This window comes from Suncus etruscus, chromosome 4 (assembly GCF_024139225.1).
Source record: "Suncus etruscus isolate mSunEtr1 chromosome 4, mSunEtr1.pri.cur, whole genome shotgun sequence".
In the NCBI taxonomy this organism is placed as follows: Eukaryota; Metazoa; Chordata; class Mammalia; order Eulipotyphla; family Soricidae; genus Suncus; species Suncus etruscus.
In genome coordinates this window covers 151,933,368-151,955,481 of record NC_064851.1, presented here as the reverse complement: position 1 = coordinate 151,955,481, position 22,114 = coordinate 151,933,368, and the positions used below count along the sequence as shown (strand labels likewise).

The window sequence follows — 22,114 nt, the reverse complement described above, 5'->3', positions numbered from 1 at the left end:
CTTAGGGTACAGAGCTCTTGGCTCTGTGCTTAGAAATTACTCCTGAAAAAATTATTCTCTCTCTCTCCCTTTCTCTCTCTCTCTCTCCCTCTCTCTCTCTCTCTCTCTCTTTCTCTTTCTCCTCCTCCTCCTCTCTCCCTCTATTCCCTTCTCCCCCACCAAACTTTAGGCACTATGGTTTGCAGTACTATTACTATTACTGTACAGTACTGTACTGTTAATGAAAGGGTAGCATGCATATCACTTTACCTTCTGTCATCATGAAAGATTTCTTTTTGAGTGTAAGTAAAACTGAGATGATATCTACACATATCTGTGAAATTCTATAGTCTTGTAAATCTATGAGAAATAAATGAGAGGGTTATTTGTTAGATTTTACTAAAGCATACCTTCCTTTCATATATACTTTATCCAGTCACAGAATGTAACATTTGAAATAATCACCAGGATGTGGCAGAATATATGCACTGCACATGTCAAGCCCTGGATTCAAAACACAAAATTTAAAATAAAACTAAAAGATCTTGGGACAGAAAATATACAGGGGTTAAGGTGCTTTGCATACAGCCAACTCTGGTTTGATCCCTGGCCCTGGCTTAGTCCCCAGAATCACATATTGCCCACCCCCCATCCCAAGGGCTTTTAAGAGTTGATCTTTTCTTTTTTTGCCTTTTGGGCCACATCCTGTGACACTCAGGGATTACTCCTGGCTATGTGCTCAAAAATCGCTCCTGGCTTGGGGGACCACATGGACACCAGAGGATCGAATCAAGGTCCATACCTAGGTCAGTGCATGCAAGGCAAATGCCCTACCACTTGCACCACTGCTCTGGCCCCTAGAAGTTGATCTTTTTGCACACAGAACCAGGAGTAAGCCCTAAGCACTGCTGTACTGCTAGGCTTGGTCCTTAAAACAAAAGATAGAAGTTAAAATTTAAGGGGCCGGAGAGGTGGTACAAATAGTAGGGTGTTTGCCTTGCATGCAGCTAACCTAGGATAGACCTTGGTTCAATCCCCCAGTATCCCATATGATCCCCCAAGCCAGGAGCGATTTCTGAGAAATATTTTTACCAGCAAACTGACCCTCTGTGACTTTGACTCCATAAATTACTATGAAAGGAAAATAGCTCTTTCCTCTTCTCCCAAGTTATTACTAAAAACAAAATGAGAGGAGAATGATAATGGGAACTCCTTTATGTTTACTCATCCTACTCCTATCTTCATTTTTTAAGTGTAAAGAATTTAAAAGTTAAGGCATATTATATTTTAGTTATAAATTTATATTTTGTGTATTGAATTCTATTTATTTTTCTCCTGGAAATTAAACTCAAGGCCTTGCACATTTAAAGCATATACTCTACCACTAAGCCAAAGTTCAGACCCTTTATTTGGTTCTTTTAAAATAAATTATTTGGGACTGGAGTGATAGCATAATGAGTAGGACACTTGCCTTGCACCCGGCTGACCTGGGTTCGATCCCCAGCATCCCATATGGTCACCAGGGGTGATTTCTGAGCACAGAGCCTGTAGTAATCCCTGAGCACTGCCAGGTGTGGCCTCAAACCAAAAATAAAGTAAGTTATTGTTGAAAAAAGTAAAGAGGCAGGGAAATGAAATAATGAGTGGAAACAAAATAGGAGGTACATGGATTGACTGGAGTGATATGACTCCATGGGGAGTTAACCAGGATATGGAACTTTTTTTTTTTTATTATTTTGGGGCCACACCCAGCAGCTCTCAGGGTTTACTCCTGCCTCTGTGGTTCAGAAATTGCTTCTGACTCAGCACCATATGGGATCTAACCCAGGACTTTACTGAGTCAGCTGTGTGTAAGGCAAAAATGCCCTACTGCTGTGCTACCACCCCAGCCCCTAGAACAGTATTTCTAATTGTGTTAGATAGAATATTTAGGTTGCAAGCAATAGAAAACCTTTGTTAAACTGACTTAGGACATTTATAGTGGCTTAGCAAATTACGTTCAAAGAGAAACAGGCTCAGGGTTGGTTTAATAATAGCTTTAGGGTTACCTGTTCCTTTTTATCTCTTCCTCTCTGACATCCTCAGTTGATTAGCTATCAGCTTCTATGTGCATGATTACTACTTCACAGTAGCAATGTGGTGGTCAGTTCTAGACATTAACACTTCTCACAGAACTGACTATGTTGGAAAATGAGCCCCAAACCATTATGGATAAATAAATTATGGTACATTGATAAAGTGCAAATCACAGCAATTAATAAAAACTAATTATTGCTCTGAGTAACAACATGAATAACCATATGTCAAAATATTCAGCAAAAGAAACTAGACATGGGATGTTGTTAATAGCATAGACATGTATGTGAGGAAGGAATATACAATAACTTTTCATACTTTCAATTTTGTTGTGAAATCATACTGTTAAATATTAAGTCTTAAAAACATAAATACCGGGGCCGGGCGGTGGCGCTCGAGGTAAGGTGCCTGCCTTACCTGCGCTAGCCTAGGAGACGGACCGCGGTTCGATCCCCCAGCGTCCCATATGGTCCCCCAAGCCAGGAGCGACTTCTGAGCGCATAGCCAGGAGTAACCCCTGAGCGTCACCGGGTGTGGCCCAAAAACCAAAAAAAAAAAAAAAAACATAAATACCAAAAGATTATTTTTATTTTATTTTTATTAAAGAACCATGATTTACAAAGTTATTAATAGTTGGGTTTTAGGTATATCATATCCCACTGCCAGTGTCAACTCCCTCCACCAGTGTCCCAAAACTTCATCATCCCCCAATCACCGCATCCCGCATCTCCATTCCCTACCACATTACAAAGTTTGACACAAGATGATATTTTTTCATTCTCTCAGCATTTATTTCTTGAAACTTTATTGAAGCATGGTGATTACAAAATTATTCGTTGTTGGGTTTAAGTCATACAGTGAGCACCATCCTTCATCAGTGCACCCTTCCCATCACCGATTCCCAACCCCCACCCTCTTACCTGTTTCTCCACTTTCAGTACCCAGTTTTGTTTTGGTTTTCCAGTTTTTGAGCCATACCCAACAGCACTCAGGAGTTATTCCTGGCTATGTGCTCATAAATTGCTCCTGGCAGGTTTGGGGGACCGTATGAGATTCCAGTAATCAAACCTAGGTTCATCCTGGGTCTGGCGTGTGCAAGGCAAATGCACTACCACTGTGCTTAGTTCCATCTGTCATTGTCCTAGTAGACTCTATCTACACTCACTGCTCTTTGTGGTGCTCTAATCTGAGCTGGACCTCCTGACCTTTGTCTCTATTGTTTCTGGGTATTATTACCATACTATCTCTTGTTTTTCTTACATCCCACAAATGATTGAGATTATTCTATCTTTATCCCTTTACGTCTGGCTCATTTCACAGCATAATAGTTTCCATGTCTATCCATGTATAAGCAAAGTTCATGACTTCATTTTTTCTAAATAAAGGCTGCATAGTATTCCATTGTGTAGATGTACTAGTTTCTTTAGCTGCTCATCTGTTGTCAAGTACCTGGATTGTTTCCAGATTCTGGATATTTTAAATAGTGCTGCACTGAACATAGGAATTCAGAAGGCATTTTTCTATTTGTTTTTTTATTCTTGGGTTATATCCCTAGGAGTGGTACTGCTCGGTCATCTCAATTGCTAGCTTTTTGAGGAATGTAATATTGTTTTCCACAAAGGCTGGACCAATCTGCATTTCCACTAGTGGTGAATGAGAGTCTGTCCCTTTCTCCCTGCATCCCTGCCAGCATTGGTGGTGGTTGTTGTTTTTGATGTGTGCTAGTCTCTGTGGTGTAAGATGATACCTCATTGTTGTTTAGCTTTGCATCTCCCTGATGATTAGTGAGGTGGAACACTTTTTCATGTGCCTTTTGGCCATTTGTATTTCTTCCTTGAGGAAATGTCTATTCATTTTTTTCCCCCTCTTTTTTTTTTTTGATTAGGTAGGTATTTTTCTTGTAAAAATCAATTAGAATCTTGTATTTCTTAGATATTAAACCCTTATCTAATGGGTATTGTGTGAATAGTTTCTCCCATTCAATGGGTAGCCTTTGTATCCTAGTCACTGTTTCTTTTTTTTTTTTTTTCTGGGGAGAGACCATCTGTGGTGCCAAGGACCAAACTGTAGTCAACCCTGTGCAAGGCAAGCACCCTTACCCCTTTACTATAGTCACTGTTTCTTTTGAAGTACAGAAGCTTCTGAGTTTAATGTAACAAGATGATTTTTTAAGTTTAGAAATTCTATAGACAAAACTAACCTGTGATTCAGATACAAATCTTAACCTCTACCCAACTAACCTAATCACTATTTCTACTTTTTTTCCATCTTATTTCATCCTTTTATATTGATCACTAATTACTAGCCTTTTGAAGTCCACTTTAAGTTTTTCAGTATGTAGGTTTTAGAATTTTTATATTATATATTTGTTGTTTCTGGTTTTATCTGTCCCCTACTCTTTCTTTTTTTGGGGGGTGGGTGGGTGGGATGGGAATTGGGCCTAACCAGTCAGTACCTAGTGTCTATTTCTGGCTCTGTTCTTAGAAGAAGTGACCTTTGTTGGTGTTCAGGGTACTATAATGTGGTGCCAGAAATGGAGCCAGGTTTACTCAATGCAAAGCAAATCTCTCTAAGCCTATCCCATGATGACCAGTATAGATGAAAAGTTTGGAGGAATACAATAGGAAAGTGTTCAAATATATAATGATATATAAAATTATAATGCTTATTTTGAAGGAATTTTCAACTGAAACCTGTTGTTTATATATTATTTGTAAGATTGTAATTCATATTGAATCCCTAAGTTATTAAGTCTCTGGAATTTTTTTTTTTTTTTGGTTTTTGGGCCACACCCGTTTGAAGCTCAGGGGTAACTCCTGGCTGTGCGCTCAGAAATCACCCCTGGCTTGGGGGGACCATATGGGACACCGGGGGATCGAACCGCGGTCCATCCGCTTGCAAGGCAGACACCTAACCTGTAGCGCCACCTTCCCGGCCCCAAGTCTCTGGATTTTATCTCTTGCCAGTGAAACCTGAAATCAGTTGATAATCAGTGATTTCAGAAGAACTTACAACAAAATAGCCTGCCATACATAGTTTTGGAATTGAAGTAGAATTATATGTCATATATACAGTTACCATTAGATTTTGAAGAGTAGATCTAGAAATAAAACTGATCCATCTGTTACTGTTTTACCCAACAGAAATGCACACCAAAACATTCATCCAGAAAACCAAGAGCTAGTAAGGGTGCTTCGGGAGCAACTTCAGACAGAACAGGTATTTATATTTGTTTTAGAAATATGTACGTTTACATAGGAGTAAACATTAATATGAAATTGTGATAAAACACAAAAATTTTGGAAACATCAGCTTTCCTGCTTTGTCACTTCATTATTCTATAATTTATATATTTTCATATTATAATTACCAGTCAGTCAGAAATTTGCATGTGTATGATTTTTATTTAACGTGCTTTGGAAGACAGTTTTCCAGTTACATACGTGTAAGTAAATAATAGTAAATAATGAGAATTATGGAAAGTATACACGTTCCTAAGATCTGCTACAAGGAAATTCCACTGAGGGGTAGATTATTTTCCTTTCCTTTCTTCAAGGTCAATGTTAATGAAATTAGTTAAAGAAAAATAAACAACAAAATCTGTCTCATTTCATTTAAGCCAGTTAGACTAAGAACCATAATATATTTCTATTATCTCAAAATTATTTTGGACGGAACTGATAAATTTTTGTTATTTAATTTCCAAAGAATAATGAAGAGAAAAAAGCAGAGACATTAAATGCTATATGTTTTTATCTTTTGCACCATTAAAGACATACTGGATACAGAGATAGAGCTCTGTGGTAAAGCGTATACTTCACATGAATAAAACCCTGAGTTTAATCCTTAGTATCCCACTTTGACCTCTTACAAAGAAGTTCGGAAGTGTACAACAATGTGCCACCTTGCCATACAAAATACTGCAGTAAATTTGTTTTAGGAAATAAGAGAATTTTGTTGTAGTTTATTTCTGGATCACAAACATTTTTGATATAGTTTATATTTAAGAATGATTCATATTTAATGAATGTGATAATTCTGGTAATTTGTAATGTCAACTACTTTTGTTTAAAGAGGTATACATCTATAAAAATGGGTTTTGATAGTATTTTAAAATATAAACAAATACTACTGTTACTTTTAAGTATTATATTTAAATCCATTTATAATGCAAAAAAAACTGATAAAGTCCTTGCATTTACATTCCCATAGGTTCTTTTGATTTCTGGATACTTTTTGTACTGGTAATTCTATTCAACATTTTTACTGGTATCACAACAAGTGTTGTAACTGACAAACATTTTATTGTACTAAACTGACCACATGAAGTATTAAGTTCAAATTCTAAGGGCCTAGACTTTTACTTTCATTAAGCTGTCACTGACATAGGAATATGTCAATGAAAATATGTTAAAATATAAAAAAGGCTAATACTTGGGAATGCTAATTTAATATAGTTTGAAACTCAAGGGTTACTCATGACTCTGAGCTCGGGGGTCATTCCTGGCAGTGCTTTGGGACCATATGGGATGCCGGGGATCAAAACTGGTTCAGTTGCATGCAAGGCAAATGCTCTACTTGTTCTCCTATAACTCTGACCCCATTTGATAGTTCTTATTCTTCACCTTATGTATTAGCTTAGTCTTGCTATACTCAGAACATACTCATTCACATAGTGCAAAAGAGAAACTTCTGAGTAAATCCAGGCTTTAATCCTTAAAATATTTTCAGGAGGGGCCGGCGAGGTGGCGCTAGAGGTAAGGTGTCTGCCTTGCAAGCGCTAGACAAGGAAAGATCGTGGCCGCGGTTCGATCCCTCGGCGTCCCATATGGTCCCCCAAGCTAGGGGCAATTTCTGAGCGCTTAGCCAGGAGTAACCCCTGAGCATCAAATGGGTGTAGCCCGAGCCCAAAAGACCAAAAAAAAAAAAAAATATATATATATATATATACATATATATATATATATATATATATATATCTTCAGGAAAGAAGGTCAATACCATAAAGCTTAACTCAAACCATATAGACTTTATAACTTTCTCAAACTTAGGAAACTTAAACTATTGCATATCTAAAACTATTACATATCTGATGATTATACTCCATTACCATACCTTAAGTATAATTAAACATAAAATTACTTTTAAAATCCCAACTGTGCCATGTATTTTAATATTTTCTCATCAGGATGTACCTGCTGTTACTCGGCAGCAGTTCTACACTGACATGTACTGTCCAATCTGTTTACATCAAGCCTCCTTCCCTGTTGAAACAAACTGTGGACATCTTTTTTGTGGTAAGCAAATAATCTTTTATCTGGTAAAATTGACTGACTAATAGACCAGGGCCCACATATGGGTACTTATATTGCATTTGTCAATTTTGTATTTTGTAAGTATTAATTCTGATAATCCTGATCTTTTCAGCCACTTCTCATGTCAGCAAGTTTAGAGATTTTAAAAGCTAGTTATTAAACGTTTCATTGAACAAAAATTTTTTTCAAACAGTGATTCATATGCATAGATACCAAGAAGGGCCACTGAATTTCATTCTCATTGTACAGTACTTTTTTTTTTTTTTTTTTTTTTTTGGTTTTTGGGCCACACCCGTTTGACGCTCAGGGGTTACTCCTGGCTATGTGCTCAGAAATCACCCCTGGCTTGGGGGGACCATATGGGACGCCAGGGGATCGAACTGCGGTCCTTCCTTGGCTAGCGCTTGCAAGGCAGACACCTTACCTCCAGCGCCACCTACCCGGCCCCTGTACAGTACTTTTTGGTTGTTTCATTTACTATTCATCCTTCCTGAAGCATCTTCTTTCAGAGACACATCCCTCCCGTCCAAGAAAACTTTCCCCTAGCACTGTGAAAACATTCTTAGCCTTTTTTTTAGTGAACACAAAGAGCACTGATGAGGGAGAATGTGGAAATCTAAAGCATGTCAAGGGAATACTGAGTTCATAATTTAGTAAGTAGAGCTTTCTATCCTTGAACATTTTTCCTGACTTTCCAGAGATTTCAAAGGGAATGAGAAAAGATTGAAGAGATGCAGTGACCTATATGCTCCTTTGTGTTGAACAATTAATCTATATTTTATCTAAATCCACAGATAAAGAAATGGGCTCAGAGATAAGAATTTTTACAAAGGCTAACCTAGCTGCTAAATGTCAGAACCAGGTTTTAAAACTAGGGCTAATTTCATAGTCTATGCTCAATTCATTACACTTCTTTCTATGATTCCTCTTCACTCAAGATTTATTCAATCACTAGACTTGTTTGTGAACTGGTCTTCTCCTTTTTGTTGGAACAGATATATTCATGATGGGTTCTAACTGCTTCTCAAATGTACAAAAAAAATAAAAGATTAACTCCCAATTCTGTATACAAGGACCTTATAATTTCTTTCTCTCACTGTGTATCCTTTAAGAAATTAGCATGTGGGCCGGAGAGATAGCATGGAGGTAAGGCATTTGCCTTGCATGCAGAAGGTTATTGGTTCAAATACCAGCATCCCATATGGTCCCCTGAGCCTGCCAGGAGCGATTTCTGAGCATGGAGCCAGGAGTAACCCCTGAACACTGCCGGGTGTGAACCCCCCCCACTAAAAGAGAAATTAGCATGTGAAAAATTTAGGTTTAGTTATTACTGTTTATGCTCTTGGATGTGACATAAACATTCAAAATCCATACCATGTAATCACTATTTCCATACCTTGTGATAGTTTAGAAAATGTACACCAATCTCGCTATTGCCTTACCTATTTCAACTTCTTCCCCACAGTTCTTTGCCTAATAGCTAAGAAATTATAGAACACTGCTTCACATCTGTCTTTACTGTTAGAAATACAAATGAGGAGTTAGAGAGATAGCACAGCAGAAGCCTTTGCCTTGCATGTGATCAACCTGTGAGGGACCAGGTTGAATTCCCAGCATCCCATATGGTCTCCCATCCTGCCAGGGGCAATTTCTGAGTGCAGAGCCAGGAGTGACCCCTGAGCGCCACTGGATGTGACCCAAAAAACCAATCAATCAGTCAATCAATAAATTAAAAAAAAGAAATACAAATGAGCAGCAAGACAATACAGTTCAGATTGGTAGAATTAAAGAGACACCAGAAAAAGCAATTTTTCTTTTATATATGTTCATGTGCTTTTTTTTTTTTTTTTTGGCATCCAATTTTTTTTTTTAATTATGAGAACAAAGATGGAAAGAAAGAGGACAAGGTAAAGTTACAGTGGAAGGACAATCACCCATAAACAGAATTCTTAGAAGAAATCCCCTTGCTGATACCTTAATTTTGAACTTTCAGGCAAAGAACATTAAGAAAAATAAAATAGAACCCATGTACAATTACTTTGTCCCTCAAGTCCCCAGATTGTAGTACATTATAACATTTCTTAGCAGTACACAAAGCAATCTAAGGCCATAAAAACTTATGTAACTCTTTAAACATTGAAGGCATAGTATTTTCTTACATTTCCTTGCACATGCATATTAGTTTAAGTTAACCTCAAAAGTTTAAGTGGTTTTTTTCTTTAAGGAATAGAGTCAAAGGAGCACCATAAAAACCGTGTTAGAGTGGCAGTTGTTGTTTGCATAGGCCCACCAAAATATGAGGGACATGGAAGGGAAAAGCCTTGGCCTAAATACAAGGAGACCCTACCCATGAAGTTTCCCGGCAGAAGACCATCTCTAGGTTCCAGGCAAACTAGTTTGTCCAATCCAAGTTATTGTCTGTAGTGCCAATACACTTTTATTTTTCACAATCTCTGTTGTTGGTATCATGTTTCTGTATTAAATATCCTGGAATCTGCATATCCTAAATTGAAGTCAGGATGGTGTAGAGCATCCTCTAGTTTCACCTCACAATAAAAGGGCAATGCAGAGAGCCCTGTCCTGTAAGCAGCTCATTGTTGTCAAGTCGTCTTAGTGTTGAGGAAAGTCTCTTTTGAGCAGGTCAATGTCAGAGCAGCGGTAGGGTCTTCCCTGGTAGAGGATTGCTTCCAGATGATGTTATAAATGACCTTGGATGTTTTGTAGATAGCTTCCCTGGTTCAGGGGTGAATGGAGAATGCCCATTCTTCTGAGGCTTGTGCCAGGTTATTATGTCAATATTCAGGGTATAAGGACCCATTGCACTACAAGATTTGTGTGTTCCTATCTCTATTAGATAAGAACTTATTTGTAAATTCACTGAGTAGACCCATTTAATCAAAAGATGGATGGATTGTATTCTTGTTTATATATAAATACACATTTTTGTACATATAATAGTTATGTAAGGATTTTGTTTGCAAAATTTTTCATAATTGACTTTCAGTCATACAATGTACATATACTACCCTTCAACAGTGCATGTTTCCCTGTGTCCCCAGCTCACTCCCACCATCCCCACTCCTGCCTCTTGGCAGACATTTTTCACTTTTTGTTGTTGTTGTGTTGTTTTTGGAACATAGCCAAGCCATCAGCACTTAGAGTAACTCCTGGCTCTGCCACTCAGAAATTACTCCTGGCAAGCTCAGGTTCATATGTGATGCCAGAGATTGAACCCAGTTCTGCTTCATGCAAGGCTAACGCCCACTATGCTACCATTCCAGCCCCTTGTTTGTTGGTTTTTGGGCCACACCTGACTGTGCTCAGGTTACTTCTGGCTCTGTGCTCATGGTTTACTCCTAGTTCTGTGCTCAGGAATCACTTCTGGCAGACTCATGGAACCACATGGGATGCTGGGGATCGAACCTGGGTCAGCCACATGCAAGACAAATGCCCTACCCGCTGTGGTCTCACTCTGGTCTCTTTGCAGACATTTATCTCTCTCTCTCTCTCTCTCTCTCTCTCTCTCTCTCTCTCTCTCTCTCTCTCTCTCTCTCTCTCTCTCTCCCTCTCTCTCCCTCTCCCTCCTTCTCTCTCTCCTTCTCTTCCTCCCCCCTCCAGTTGTTCCCCTTTTTGATATTTATTACTGGTGATGAAGGGGATGTATCATGTATATCACTTTATCCCCTTTTAACACCCTTTTTTGTTTAGAGAGATCAGTTCCAACTTTTCTTGTCTATAGTGGTTCCTTCTCTACCCTAACTGCACCGATGTGGCCTTCCAGGGACCCCGACCAGCGGGTAAAGCTGGGGACCACATCAGTAATTCGCAATTCTCGAAGAAGAATCCGGCCTGAAATAGAAGAGGGACTGGGAAATGAGACTCGAGTCGAGGGTTTCCGATCAGGAGTCCGTTTAATAAAAGAAAAATTAGACCTTTTATAGACAATGCAAAACAGAGAGAGTAGGGGCGGGGAACAGTAGGAATTGCTGTAATTTTCCACGGGAACATCTTGATTTTCCAAGGTTAATAAGATTATCATCAGTCAAGAGATTTACATTATCTTTGAGCAACAAAATACAAAATCTAATCTCAGTTTGGGCCTTTTGACCCCTGTCTTTACAAGGACATCTTGGAGCCCAGTAACTCCCTAGCTCTAGGCTATTTCTATTTCTTTGGGTCCAAGGGCAAGGAAGGCCACATGCAGCTTGTAAGCACTTTGGCTAAGACTTTCAGAAACTTCATTTTGATCAGTGAGAGGGCTTTTTAATTATTCCAAACAGTCTCCAACACACCGATCCACTATTTGTGGCAAGCTTTCTACCATGGACCTCCTTTGTCTCTGGATATTATTACCATACTAAGTTTTCTCTTTCTTATATTCTACAAATGCATGAGATTATTGTATATCTATCCCTCTCCCTCTGACTCCTTTCAGTCAGCATAATCTCCATACCCATCCATTTATAAGCAAATATTATGACTTCATTTTTCTGAACAGCTGCATAGTATTCCATTTTGTAGATGTACCACTGTTTCTTTATCCACTCATCTGTTTTCAGACAATGCAAGGGGTGAGTGATACTGACTCTGTACACTGCCAGGTGTGACACAAAAAAACTACTTATGCAACTTCTCAATAAATAGAAATGTGTTTCTTTGAATAAAAGTTCAAGTATGTTGATACCAGGTATAACAAGAGCACTTTATCTTTGTTCTTATACATAGAATTGATACTGTTTTTTTAAAGTAACTTTAAAAAAAAATTTCACCATACTTGCATTTTTTTTAAATTTTTTTATTTTGAATTATGAGAACAAAAGATGCAAAGAAAGAGGACAAGGTAAAGTTACAGTGGAAGGACAATCACCCATAACATAATTCTCAGAATTCCCCTTGCTGATATCTTAACTTTGAACTTTCAGCCAAAGAACGTTAAGATAAATAAAACAGAATCATGTACAATTACTTTGTCCCTCAAGTCCCCAGATTGTAGCACATTATAATATTTCTTAACAGCACACAAGGCAATCTAAAGCCATAAAACTTACGTAACTCCTTAAACATTAGAGGCATAGTATTTTTTACATTTCCGTGTACATGCATATTAGCTTAAGTTAACCTCAAATTTTAAGTGGGTGCATTTAACCTCAAATTTTAAGTGAGTGCATTTTAAGGATTAGAGTCAAAGGAGCACAGTAAAAACGGTGTTAGAGTGGCAATTGTTGTTTGCATAGGCCCACCAAAATATGAGAGGCATGGAAAGGAATAACCTTGGCCTAAATACAAAGAGATCCTACCCCTGAAGTTTCCTGGCATAAGACCAACTCTAGGCTTCAGGCAAGTTATCGTTTGATCCAAGACATTGTTCGTAGTGCCAACACACTTTTCACACAGTCTCTGTTGTTGGTATCATGTTTCTGTATTAAAGATTCTGGAATCTGCATATCCTAAATTGAAGTCATGATGTGGAGTGTCTTCTCGTTTCACCTCACCATGAAAGGGCAATGCAGGAAGCCCTGTCCTGTAAGCAGGTCATTGTTAAGTCTTCTCATTGTTAAGGGAAGTCTCTTTTCAGCAGGACGATGTCTGAGCATTGGTAGGGTCTTCCATGGTAGAGGATTGCTTCCAGGTGATGTTATAGACAAACCTCACAATTAAGGGGCAATACAGCAAGCCCTGTCCAGTAAGCAGGTCATTGTTTTTGTTAAGTCTTCTTAGTGTTAAGGGAAGTCTTTTTTGAGTAGATCGATGTCAGAGCAGCTGTAGGGTCTTCCCTGGTAGAGGAATGCCTCCAGGTGATGTTATAGACAACCTTGGATGTTTTATAGATGTCTTCTCTAGATCAGGGGTGAATGGAGAATGCCCATTCTTCTGAGGCCTGTACCAGGTCTTTATGTCAATGTTCAGGGTGTAAGGTCTCATTGCACTACAAGATTTGTGTGTTCCCATCTCTATTAGATAAGAACTTATTGGTATGTATAGTATTTTCCCATTTTAGTGTGCCTAAGCAAATAAGAAATAAAGCCACGTGGTGCTATCAGATATATGGGGGCGTAAGAACATTTCCATCAATACCCATGACTTGGTTCAAACATAAGCATTAAACTGAGGGATTCTTTCACACCAGATTTCATATTGAGCAGTTCACAAAGAGAAGATAAAAAACTTGGGGGGGGGGGGAATCATCACTGTATAAAAAAATATTCAGCAAAAGTTATAGCCGTCAAAGAAAACACCCATAAAATGTTGAAGAGACATAAGTGTCCTTTTTATGCCTTTTAAAATAGTTGGGTGGGTGTTAACTCCAGGGCACCACTTTGATCTGTGACTTAGGACTCTACAGTACTTAAGTTAGAAAGGGTAAATGAGGAGTAATGATGATAGGAGTTAAGGAAGTTAAAAAGAAATATGATCTTATGAAGGGGTATGCAAAAGGGCAGAGTACAAAATGGACATTCTGCATACATAAAAACATAATTCAATGATAGTGAATACTATTAATGTGATAGTGAGTACTATCGCCCCGCGTGATTTTGAAAATATAGACTGGACAGAGATTACCAGTGACTTCAAGAAGCTGGGAGGCCAGAAGTTCAGGCCCACCCAGACCCTCCCTTAGGAGCTGAATGGATAATGGGGGAAAGCCTAGGGTACCTTCAAGCTCCACTAAGGGGCCCAACTCACCGGCTTGCCCAGGCACGTGGCCCGGGGAAGCCCTGGAGATCTGGAGCAAGGTGGTAGAGGGGCGCTGGGGTTACCCAAGTCCCGCACCCCCACTAGGCCTGGTTAGGAAGGCCTCTGGCATGGCGGGGGCCTGCCAAACCCCCTCCTGCTAGACTCCATACTTGCATTTTTAACCCACATTATTTTACTTCATTATTCAGCAGTTGTATGAGGTCTTACTCCATACAAAAAACAAAATTAGAAAAATCATGACTCATTCTAAAGTTATTGTCTGTACCATCATCCTGTTCAATTAGGAGAACCTTTTTTTGTGTATTTTTGGGCCACAACCTGTGGGTACTGAGTACCTTATCCACTTACTCTCTCTCCAACCCATGAACCTCTTTTATACAAGGGAAAAGTTGAGGGAAAGAGAAAAATGTCAAGCATATCATAGTTAGATGTGTATGAAATGAGTTTTTTTTTTTTTTTGGATTATAGTTGTTTAGTGTAGGCGGGTAACCACTGCATAGTTTGCAAAACAAGGACATCTATGCCCAAATTTATATAAAATATGTTTAAAGTTTACATAGTTCAAATATAATGAGGGGATCGGAGAGAAGTACAGCAGGTAAGGCACTTGCTTTGCTTGTGGCCAACCCAGGTTCAATTCACCACATCCCATGTGGTCCCTGAGTAATTCCTGAGAGCAGAGCCAAGAGTACTCCCTGAGCATCGCTGGATATGGTCCTAAAATTAAAAGATAAAAATAATAAATAAATAATACTGAGCTTTGAGGTATATAAAAGAGAAGTAAATGTAAATTATCATTATAGATGGCAATAATACTAAAATTAATAAGAAACCATTTCTCATTTAATTTCTGGGCTTGAGGTTTTGTTGTTTTTGTTGTTTTGTTTTGTTTTGTTTTTGAGGCACACCTGGTGACACTCAGGGTTTACTCCTAGCTGTGCACTCAGAAATCACTCCTGGCTTGGGGGCCATATGGGATGCCAGAGGATCGAACCACGGTCCGCCCTAGGTTAGCGGGTGCAAGGCAGATACTCTACTGCTTGCACCACTGCTCCAGCCTATAATATTGTTTAACTTTTAAAATAATCTTTAAGTTGAACTGTTTTCCCCAGTGGTTACTAAAATTAATAGCCATTTTGGGAACTTTTGCCTTTCACCCATTGGTTTGTTCAGGCAGGATCTTCCTTATTTATTTGATCTGGAAGAATCAGAATAATGAGTACAGGAAGGCTAAACCTAGAGTAAGCGTGCAGAGATCCTAAATGCAAAGGAGACAGAAAGCACTTGAGACAGATTCATAATGACATGTACATGATCTGAGAAATAGTTATCTACATAGAAGAAATCAATTTGCTATTAAATATCACAGTATTTTAAAATTGTTTTCATTTATTGCCAATTTGATTCTGTCTTCATTGCTAGCTTGATAAAAATTTAAGTGATTATACAAAGCTTTTCTATTACTTTTTGAGGTCTACAGACTTTGTTGGCTGTGTTGCCCACCTTCATAGTTTTGCTACTCATATAGAAAAAAATCCATCCAGTGCAAAAGTTGATTCAGTTGTTGAACTGGATTATAAGCTTAATAGAGAAGATAGCTATTTTGATATTCTTTCCTTGTTTGCTCCTGCTTATACTGTTGGTTGAAATTTAGTAGTCTGGTTTTCTAAGTTCATAAAAAATAGATGTTTTTGTGCTCGCTTCGGCAGCACATATACTAAAATTGGAACGATACAGAGAAGATTAGCATGGCCCCTGCGCAAGGATGACACGCAAATTCGTGAAGCGTTCCATATTTAAAAAAAAAAAATAGATGTTTTTGTAATAAATATAGAACAAAATATATGTTGTGATGTGTTTATTTCTACTTTACAGTGATAATTATTAATATATTAATGCTGAACTCAATATAGTTCAGTACTGAAACAGTGCATACTATCTTTTCATTAGATTAATAAATCTATATTAACTGTTTAAAAATATATTAATATTTATACATATTAACAACATTGTGTTAATATTAAAATATAAATATAATATTTGTTATATCATTTTAAGTAAAATAATTATCTTAAATATAAAATATTTAACTATTAAAATATATTGATAAATCTAGTTAACTGTTTTAATAAAAATATTTTCAGTAGCTGGGAATTGTTACTAAGTTGAATGTGCCTAAAGGGTTGATTGGAGTAAAAAATATTTTAATATTGAAAGTTTCTCAAGATAGATTGCTTTTTAAAGCACCAGTATTAATGTTTTTGTTTATCCCCCAATAGGTACATGCATTATTGCATACTGGCGGTATGGTTCATGGCTTGGGGCAATCAGTTGTCCAATCTGTAGACAAACGGTAATATTTATACCCATTATATATTTGTCACAGTTCATTTAATAAAATTGTAGTCTTTAACTTGAATTATTTTAATATTTTAGCAAAACTTCATTTGTCCAAATCTTTTATATTGTTCCAGTATTGTTTTAAATGTCCTTAAGACACCTCAAAAAAGGGGGAACTTCTCTTTGAAATCCTTTAGTTACAGTGAAAGTACAACTGGCAAATGAATTTTTCCTAAAGGAATAACTAAACTAGCCAGTCAAACCCTCATTCTGTACAAATACCACTAAAAATGTTTAATTTTTAATAGGGGCCATACCTAGCATATGCTTTATTATTTGAGCTTTATCACCAGCCTCTGCTTTTTATTTTAAGTTTACTCTTAGATGCTAGAGAGATGGTACAGCGAGTAAGGAACTTGCCTTGCATGAGGACAGCCTAATTTTGACCCCCATCACCAAATATGGTGATCTCTAAGCACGGCTGAGTTTGGCCAAAACAATTATTTTTAGTATGTCTTTCTAGTAACATTCAAGATAACTCTAACGGGTGAATAATTTTTCAAATGTCATTTCTTGGAGACATAACCATGTTGCATTATCCAGAGGGGAATCAAATGTTATGACTAAGTATCTTACTCTGGGAGGACATAGTACATTCTTAATTGTTATGAAGATATATTTACAATATTGTTGATTTAAGTATGAACACAAATGAGATGTGCCTATTTTTCTGGATTTTTTTGAAAGGTTAGTAAAATAAAAGGTTGAATGATCTAACAAAATTAAGTTCTTATTTTTTGTTTTTTTAATTAATAAACATGTAAAAGCATATTACGTAAATAATTTTCTTTATATTTATCTTGCCTTTTCCTAAAATAAATGCCCTCACATATACAAGGCAAATGCCATATTGTAAAATGACAGAGGCAACCTTTTTTGGTTTTGTTTTAGGCCATACCCTGCTCAGAGCTTGAGGGCTACTCCTTAGGGCTAAAGAGCCATTCCCAGTCATACTTGGTGACCATGAGGTGCCAGGACAATAAAGCATGCATACCAGCCTTCTAATCTATCTTTCAGTCTAAAAGACAACAATTAAAAAACAGATCTTGAGATGGGAGAAATAGTTCTATGGATAGGTGCTTGCCTTGCACATTACTGACCCAGGTTTGATCCCTGGCAGCTCATGTACCTGGGTCTCCATTTTATTTATTTTTTTGTTTTGTTTTGTTTTTTGTTTTTGGGCCACACCCGGTGGTGCTCAGGAGTTACTCCTGTCTATCTGCTCAGAAATAGCTCCTGGCAGACACAGGGGACCATATGGGATGCTGGGATTTGAACCAACCATCTTTGGTCCTGGGACAACTACTTGCAAGGCAAACGTCACTGTGCTCTCTCTCCGGCCCTGTGGGTCTCCATTTTATTAACTTACTATGCACCTCTAAGATAATCTCATTTAGCCCTATTTTGGACTTTGTATAATAAAGTCATGGTATGTATCAAATATATATTTTTACATATATCTCTATATATACTATATTTACACATACGTACACTTTTTTTTGTTTGTTTGTTTGTTTGTTTGTTTTGTGGGGGGGGTCACATCCAGCAGTGCTCAGTGGTTACTCCTGGCTCCAGGCTCAGAAATCGCTCCTGGCAGGCTGGGGATCATATGGGACACCGGGATTCGAACCAATGACCTTCTGCATGCAAGGCAAACACCTTATCTCCATGCTATCTCTCCGGCCCCATACACATACATACACTTTTGTATATATGTATGTATGTATGTATCTATACATACACACACCTTTGTATATCCCTGAACCTTTTTTTTTTTTTGACTTCCCACTTTCTTCCATCACTACCTTCTATTTTGGTATTGTGAGAAATTTTCAGGTTTTGTTTTCTTCCAACTTCTGTAGTCCCAAATTCTGCTTCTTTCACATTTAACTTTTTATCACATGGTTGTTGAGAGAGGGGAATGGTGGATCAATCCAATTCCAGGGAGCATTAGCAATATTTGAGGTCACTTTCTGTTTTCTTAAAGAAGGTAAATTTCCAGGGACAATGAGTGTTTTTATTTTCCTTCAAAGGGGGCAGAAAGCCAAATAAGTTTAGGAATATCTGAGTAGAAGATTTCAACCTAAATCAGTTACTATTCTTTCCAACTTGTGTTGCTGAAGAGTCATCAATGACCATTTTCTATAAAACGGTTGTTTTATTTTTTTAATGTACATATTTTTTAAGGTTTATTAATTTATTCTGTTTTGGTCCTAGACATTTACTGTGGACATCATAGCATATAACAGTACCAAGAATTATTTTTTTTAGGAAGTAGGAATATAGCTTAGTGAGAAGGTGTAGTGCACATATATGTAGCCTCAGATTTGCTTTCTTCTATCACCACCTCCCTAATTACTCTATTGAATACAGTAGGGACTGGTGCTTGCGAACTGTCCTTGTAATAATCTTTGTGTTATGATATTATGATTGGTATCACTCAAAGTATTTTAAATACCAGTAAGGTTAAATAATCGTGATTTTTATTATTTATTTAGGTAGAAAGGACTATGATTGGAGATAGATGTCAACAGTACTTGGGTCAAGACAGGCATCTAGCCCAAGAATCATGATTTAAATACAGAGAAAATTAATTTTTGTCTCTCAAAGTAATGGGTTTATAGTTTTATACACTTGACTTCTGGATGTTTTCTTATGATTCTTCAGATATTTCTTAGCCTGAGCAGAGAAATTATCCCTAGAACTAGAAAATATAAGAACCAGTGTTTGGGTAAGATGCCCATATTTTTTTGGGGGGCCACACCCGTTAGATGCTCAGGGGTTACTCCTGGCTAAGTCTTCAGAAATTGCCCCTGGCTTGGGGGGACCATATGGGACGCCAGGGGATTGAACCGTGGTCCTTCCTTGACTAGCGCTTGCAAGGCAGACACCTTACCTCTAGCGCCACCTCGCTGGCCCCAGATGCCCATATTTTTAAAATGGAAGTTCAAATTGCATTTTTCCTTGGATTTTATTATAAAGCAATAACAACTTACTAGCCCCACACCCTGTTGCTTTAATAAAGAAATAAAATATTAGCTCAGAAGTTTGTCATTTATTGAATAACAGAAAAAATTTAATGTGGCACAGAGCTTAACAGTTTATTTTCTTTAACAGGTAACTTTACTACTGCCAATATTTGGGGAAAATGACCAGTCTCAGGATGTTTTACCGTTGCATCAAGATATTAATGATTATAACCGGAGATTCTCAGGGCAGCCTAGATCTGTAAGTAATGTTATAACAACTAGAAAGATGAGAATATAATGATAGTTCTCTTTGGTAAAGCAAGATTCACTGATGAATTTTCTTTAGCTATGATAAATATTTATGTGTTGAGTAAAGTTTTTTAATCTTCAGTGTTGTCAAGTTCATGTTTAACGGCTTAACATAAATGTTTAAGTATTGTTTTTGTGCTTTCTTGAATATATTCTTTTTTTTTTTTTTTTTTTTTTTTTTGGTTTTTGGTTTTTGGGCCACACCCAGTGGTGCTCAGGGGTTACTCCTGGCTGTCTGCTCAAAAATAGCTCCTGGCAGGCACAGGGGACCATATGGGACACCGGGATTCGAACCAACCACCTTTGGTCCTGGATCAGCTGCTTGCAAGGCAAACGCCGCTGTGCTATCTCTCCAGGCCTGCATAGTCTTAATAGTACTTAAAAATTCTGGGCCAGAGCAGTGGTGCAAGTGGTAGGAGGTATAACTCTGTGAATATATTAAAATCTTTTGCAGTGTATGCTTTATCAAGGGTAGGGAATATCTGACCTGTGGACCACAAAAGGCCTGCTAGCTCATTTGGTATGGCCTTCGTATGAGATGGAACAGTTATAGAGGCTTCTCATTAGCTATCTCTAGCCTCTCTGCCTGTATTGTGTGGTCTGCAGATGTTATAAATAATAGATTCTCCAACCATAATATAACATAAAAATGAATTTAATGATATTATTAATAATCTTTATAAAATTAAAATATAAAATACATTTATATAATATTTGACAATTTATAAAGAAAAAATCTTTTTGTTTTTGTTTTTGGGCCTCACCCGGTGACGCTCAGGGGTTACTCCCAGCTATGTGCTCAGAAATCACTTCTGGCTTGGGGGACCTTATGGGGCACTAGGGATCGAACTGCAGTCTGTGCTAGGTCAGCTGTGTGCAAGGCAAATGCCTTACTGCTGTGTCACCACTCCAGCCCCAAAGAAAATATTTTTTAGTTCTTCTGGTTCCTTAAAATATTTTCCAGAGGTCACCTAATAATGAGTAACCTTTAATTCTAACCCGGATACTCAGATTTTATTGAGTAATGGGGAAGAACCCAAAGCCTCATTTTTCCACTGAGCTACATCCTGGCTCCAGAATATCAACTAAAGTTGATACATGATACAATGGTTTCTTTGATTTAATTACTAACTCAAAATAGCAATACGTAAGTTTTACATTAACATACACTTAAGTATATATGATGAATACAGTAATCTTTCAGTATAACATATTAATATGTATTAGTAAATATATACATTACATCTTTTAAGATTTTCACCTCCTAGTTGTTTTTCTCTGCCATTAAGACTTATTTTATGAAAGTCCAGCATTCAAAAACTATTTTTATCTTTATTTTTGGGCCACACGAAACAAACAATGCTCAGGGATCACTCCTGATGGGGCTTGACATACCATTTTGTGGTGCCAAGGTTGAATCTAGGTGGACAACATGCATGACAAGCACCTTGCCCTCTATATTATAATCTGATCCCCTCAAAAACACTTTTTGTTTTGTTTTTGGGTCACACCTGGCAGTGCTCAGGGGCTACTCCTGGCTCTAGGCTCAGAAATCGCCCCTGGCAGGCACAGGGGACCATATGGGATGCCAGGATTCGAACCACCGTCCTTCTTAATGGAAGGCAAACACCTTACCTCCATGTTATCTCTCCGGCCACCAAAAACTATTTTTAAAGCAAAAGGCCTAACTAGAAAAATCAACGTGTTCAATCAATATGCAAAACTCATTATTTAACATTAACTGCATTTGCTTATATCTTGTAAGAAAGTTATAAATTTTGAAGTCTGATTGCTTGACAAATTATATTTGTTCTTTCCCCAACCAGATTCTGGAAAGAATTATGGATCTACCCACTTTACTGAGGCATGCATTCAGGGAAATGTTTTCAGTTGGGGGCCTTTTCTGGATGTTTCGTATCAGGATAATACTTTGTTTAATGGGAGCTTTTTTCTATCTTATATCACCTCTGGATTTTGTACCTGAAGCCTTATTTGGAATTTTAGGCTTTCTAGATGATTTCTTTGTCATCTTTTTGTTGCTGATCTACATCTCTATTATGTATCGAGAAGTGATTACACAGAGACTAAACAGATGAAAAATAAATTTACTAAAATATTTGAATATTAAACCAAACAAAAGCCCTATATCAGCATTTCATTATTATCCTACAAACCTAAAACCACTATATGACAAAAACTTGATTATTACGTGGCAAATGCCTAGCAATATATGACTGGAATTTTTATATGTTGTGGGTTCTAATATTATGTTAGAACTATTAATAATTACAACTGTATCTTGAGCCTGTATTGTCTATATAAAATATCTGGGGAAAACATAGAATAGAAAGGAATGCTTTTATTTTTTTA

The 22,114-nt window shown here is 37.5% G+C and overlaps 1 protein-coding gene and 1 non-coding gene across 4 annotated transcripts in view; both read left to right on the top strand.

Moving 5' to 3' along the window:
* RNF170 (ring finger protein 170) overlaps positions 1-21,883 on the top strand; it is a 35,602-nt gene extending 13,719 nt beyond the window's left edge. For 2 of the 3 annotated variants that reach the window (XM_049771887.1, XM_049771886.1), the window contains 5 exons: positions 5,199-5,274; positions 7,244-7,352; positions 16,346-16,419; positions 19,584-19,694; positions 21,571-21,883. In XM_049771887.1, the coding sequence (XP_049627844.1) occupies positions 5,199-5,274; positions 7,244-7,352; positions 16,346-16,419; positions 19,584-19,694; positions 21,571-21,840 (640 nt within the window). In that variant the 3' untranslated portion in view covers positions 21,841-21,883. The remainder of the gene's footprint in view (positions 1-5,198; positions 5,275-7,243; positions 7,353-16,345; positions 16,420-19,583; positions 19,695-21,570) is intronic. The other variant, XM_049771888.1, reaches the window with a different exon arrangement.
* LOC126008279 (U6 spliceosomal RNA) lies at positions 15,760-15,866 on the top strand. The gene has a single exon (XR_007495618.1). It is a non-coding gene; the product is annotated as a U6 spliceosomal RNA (small nuclear RNA).
* Positions 21,884-22,114: the final 231 nt, after the last annotated feature.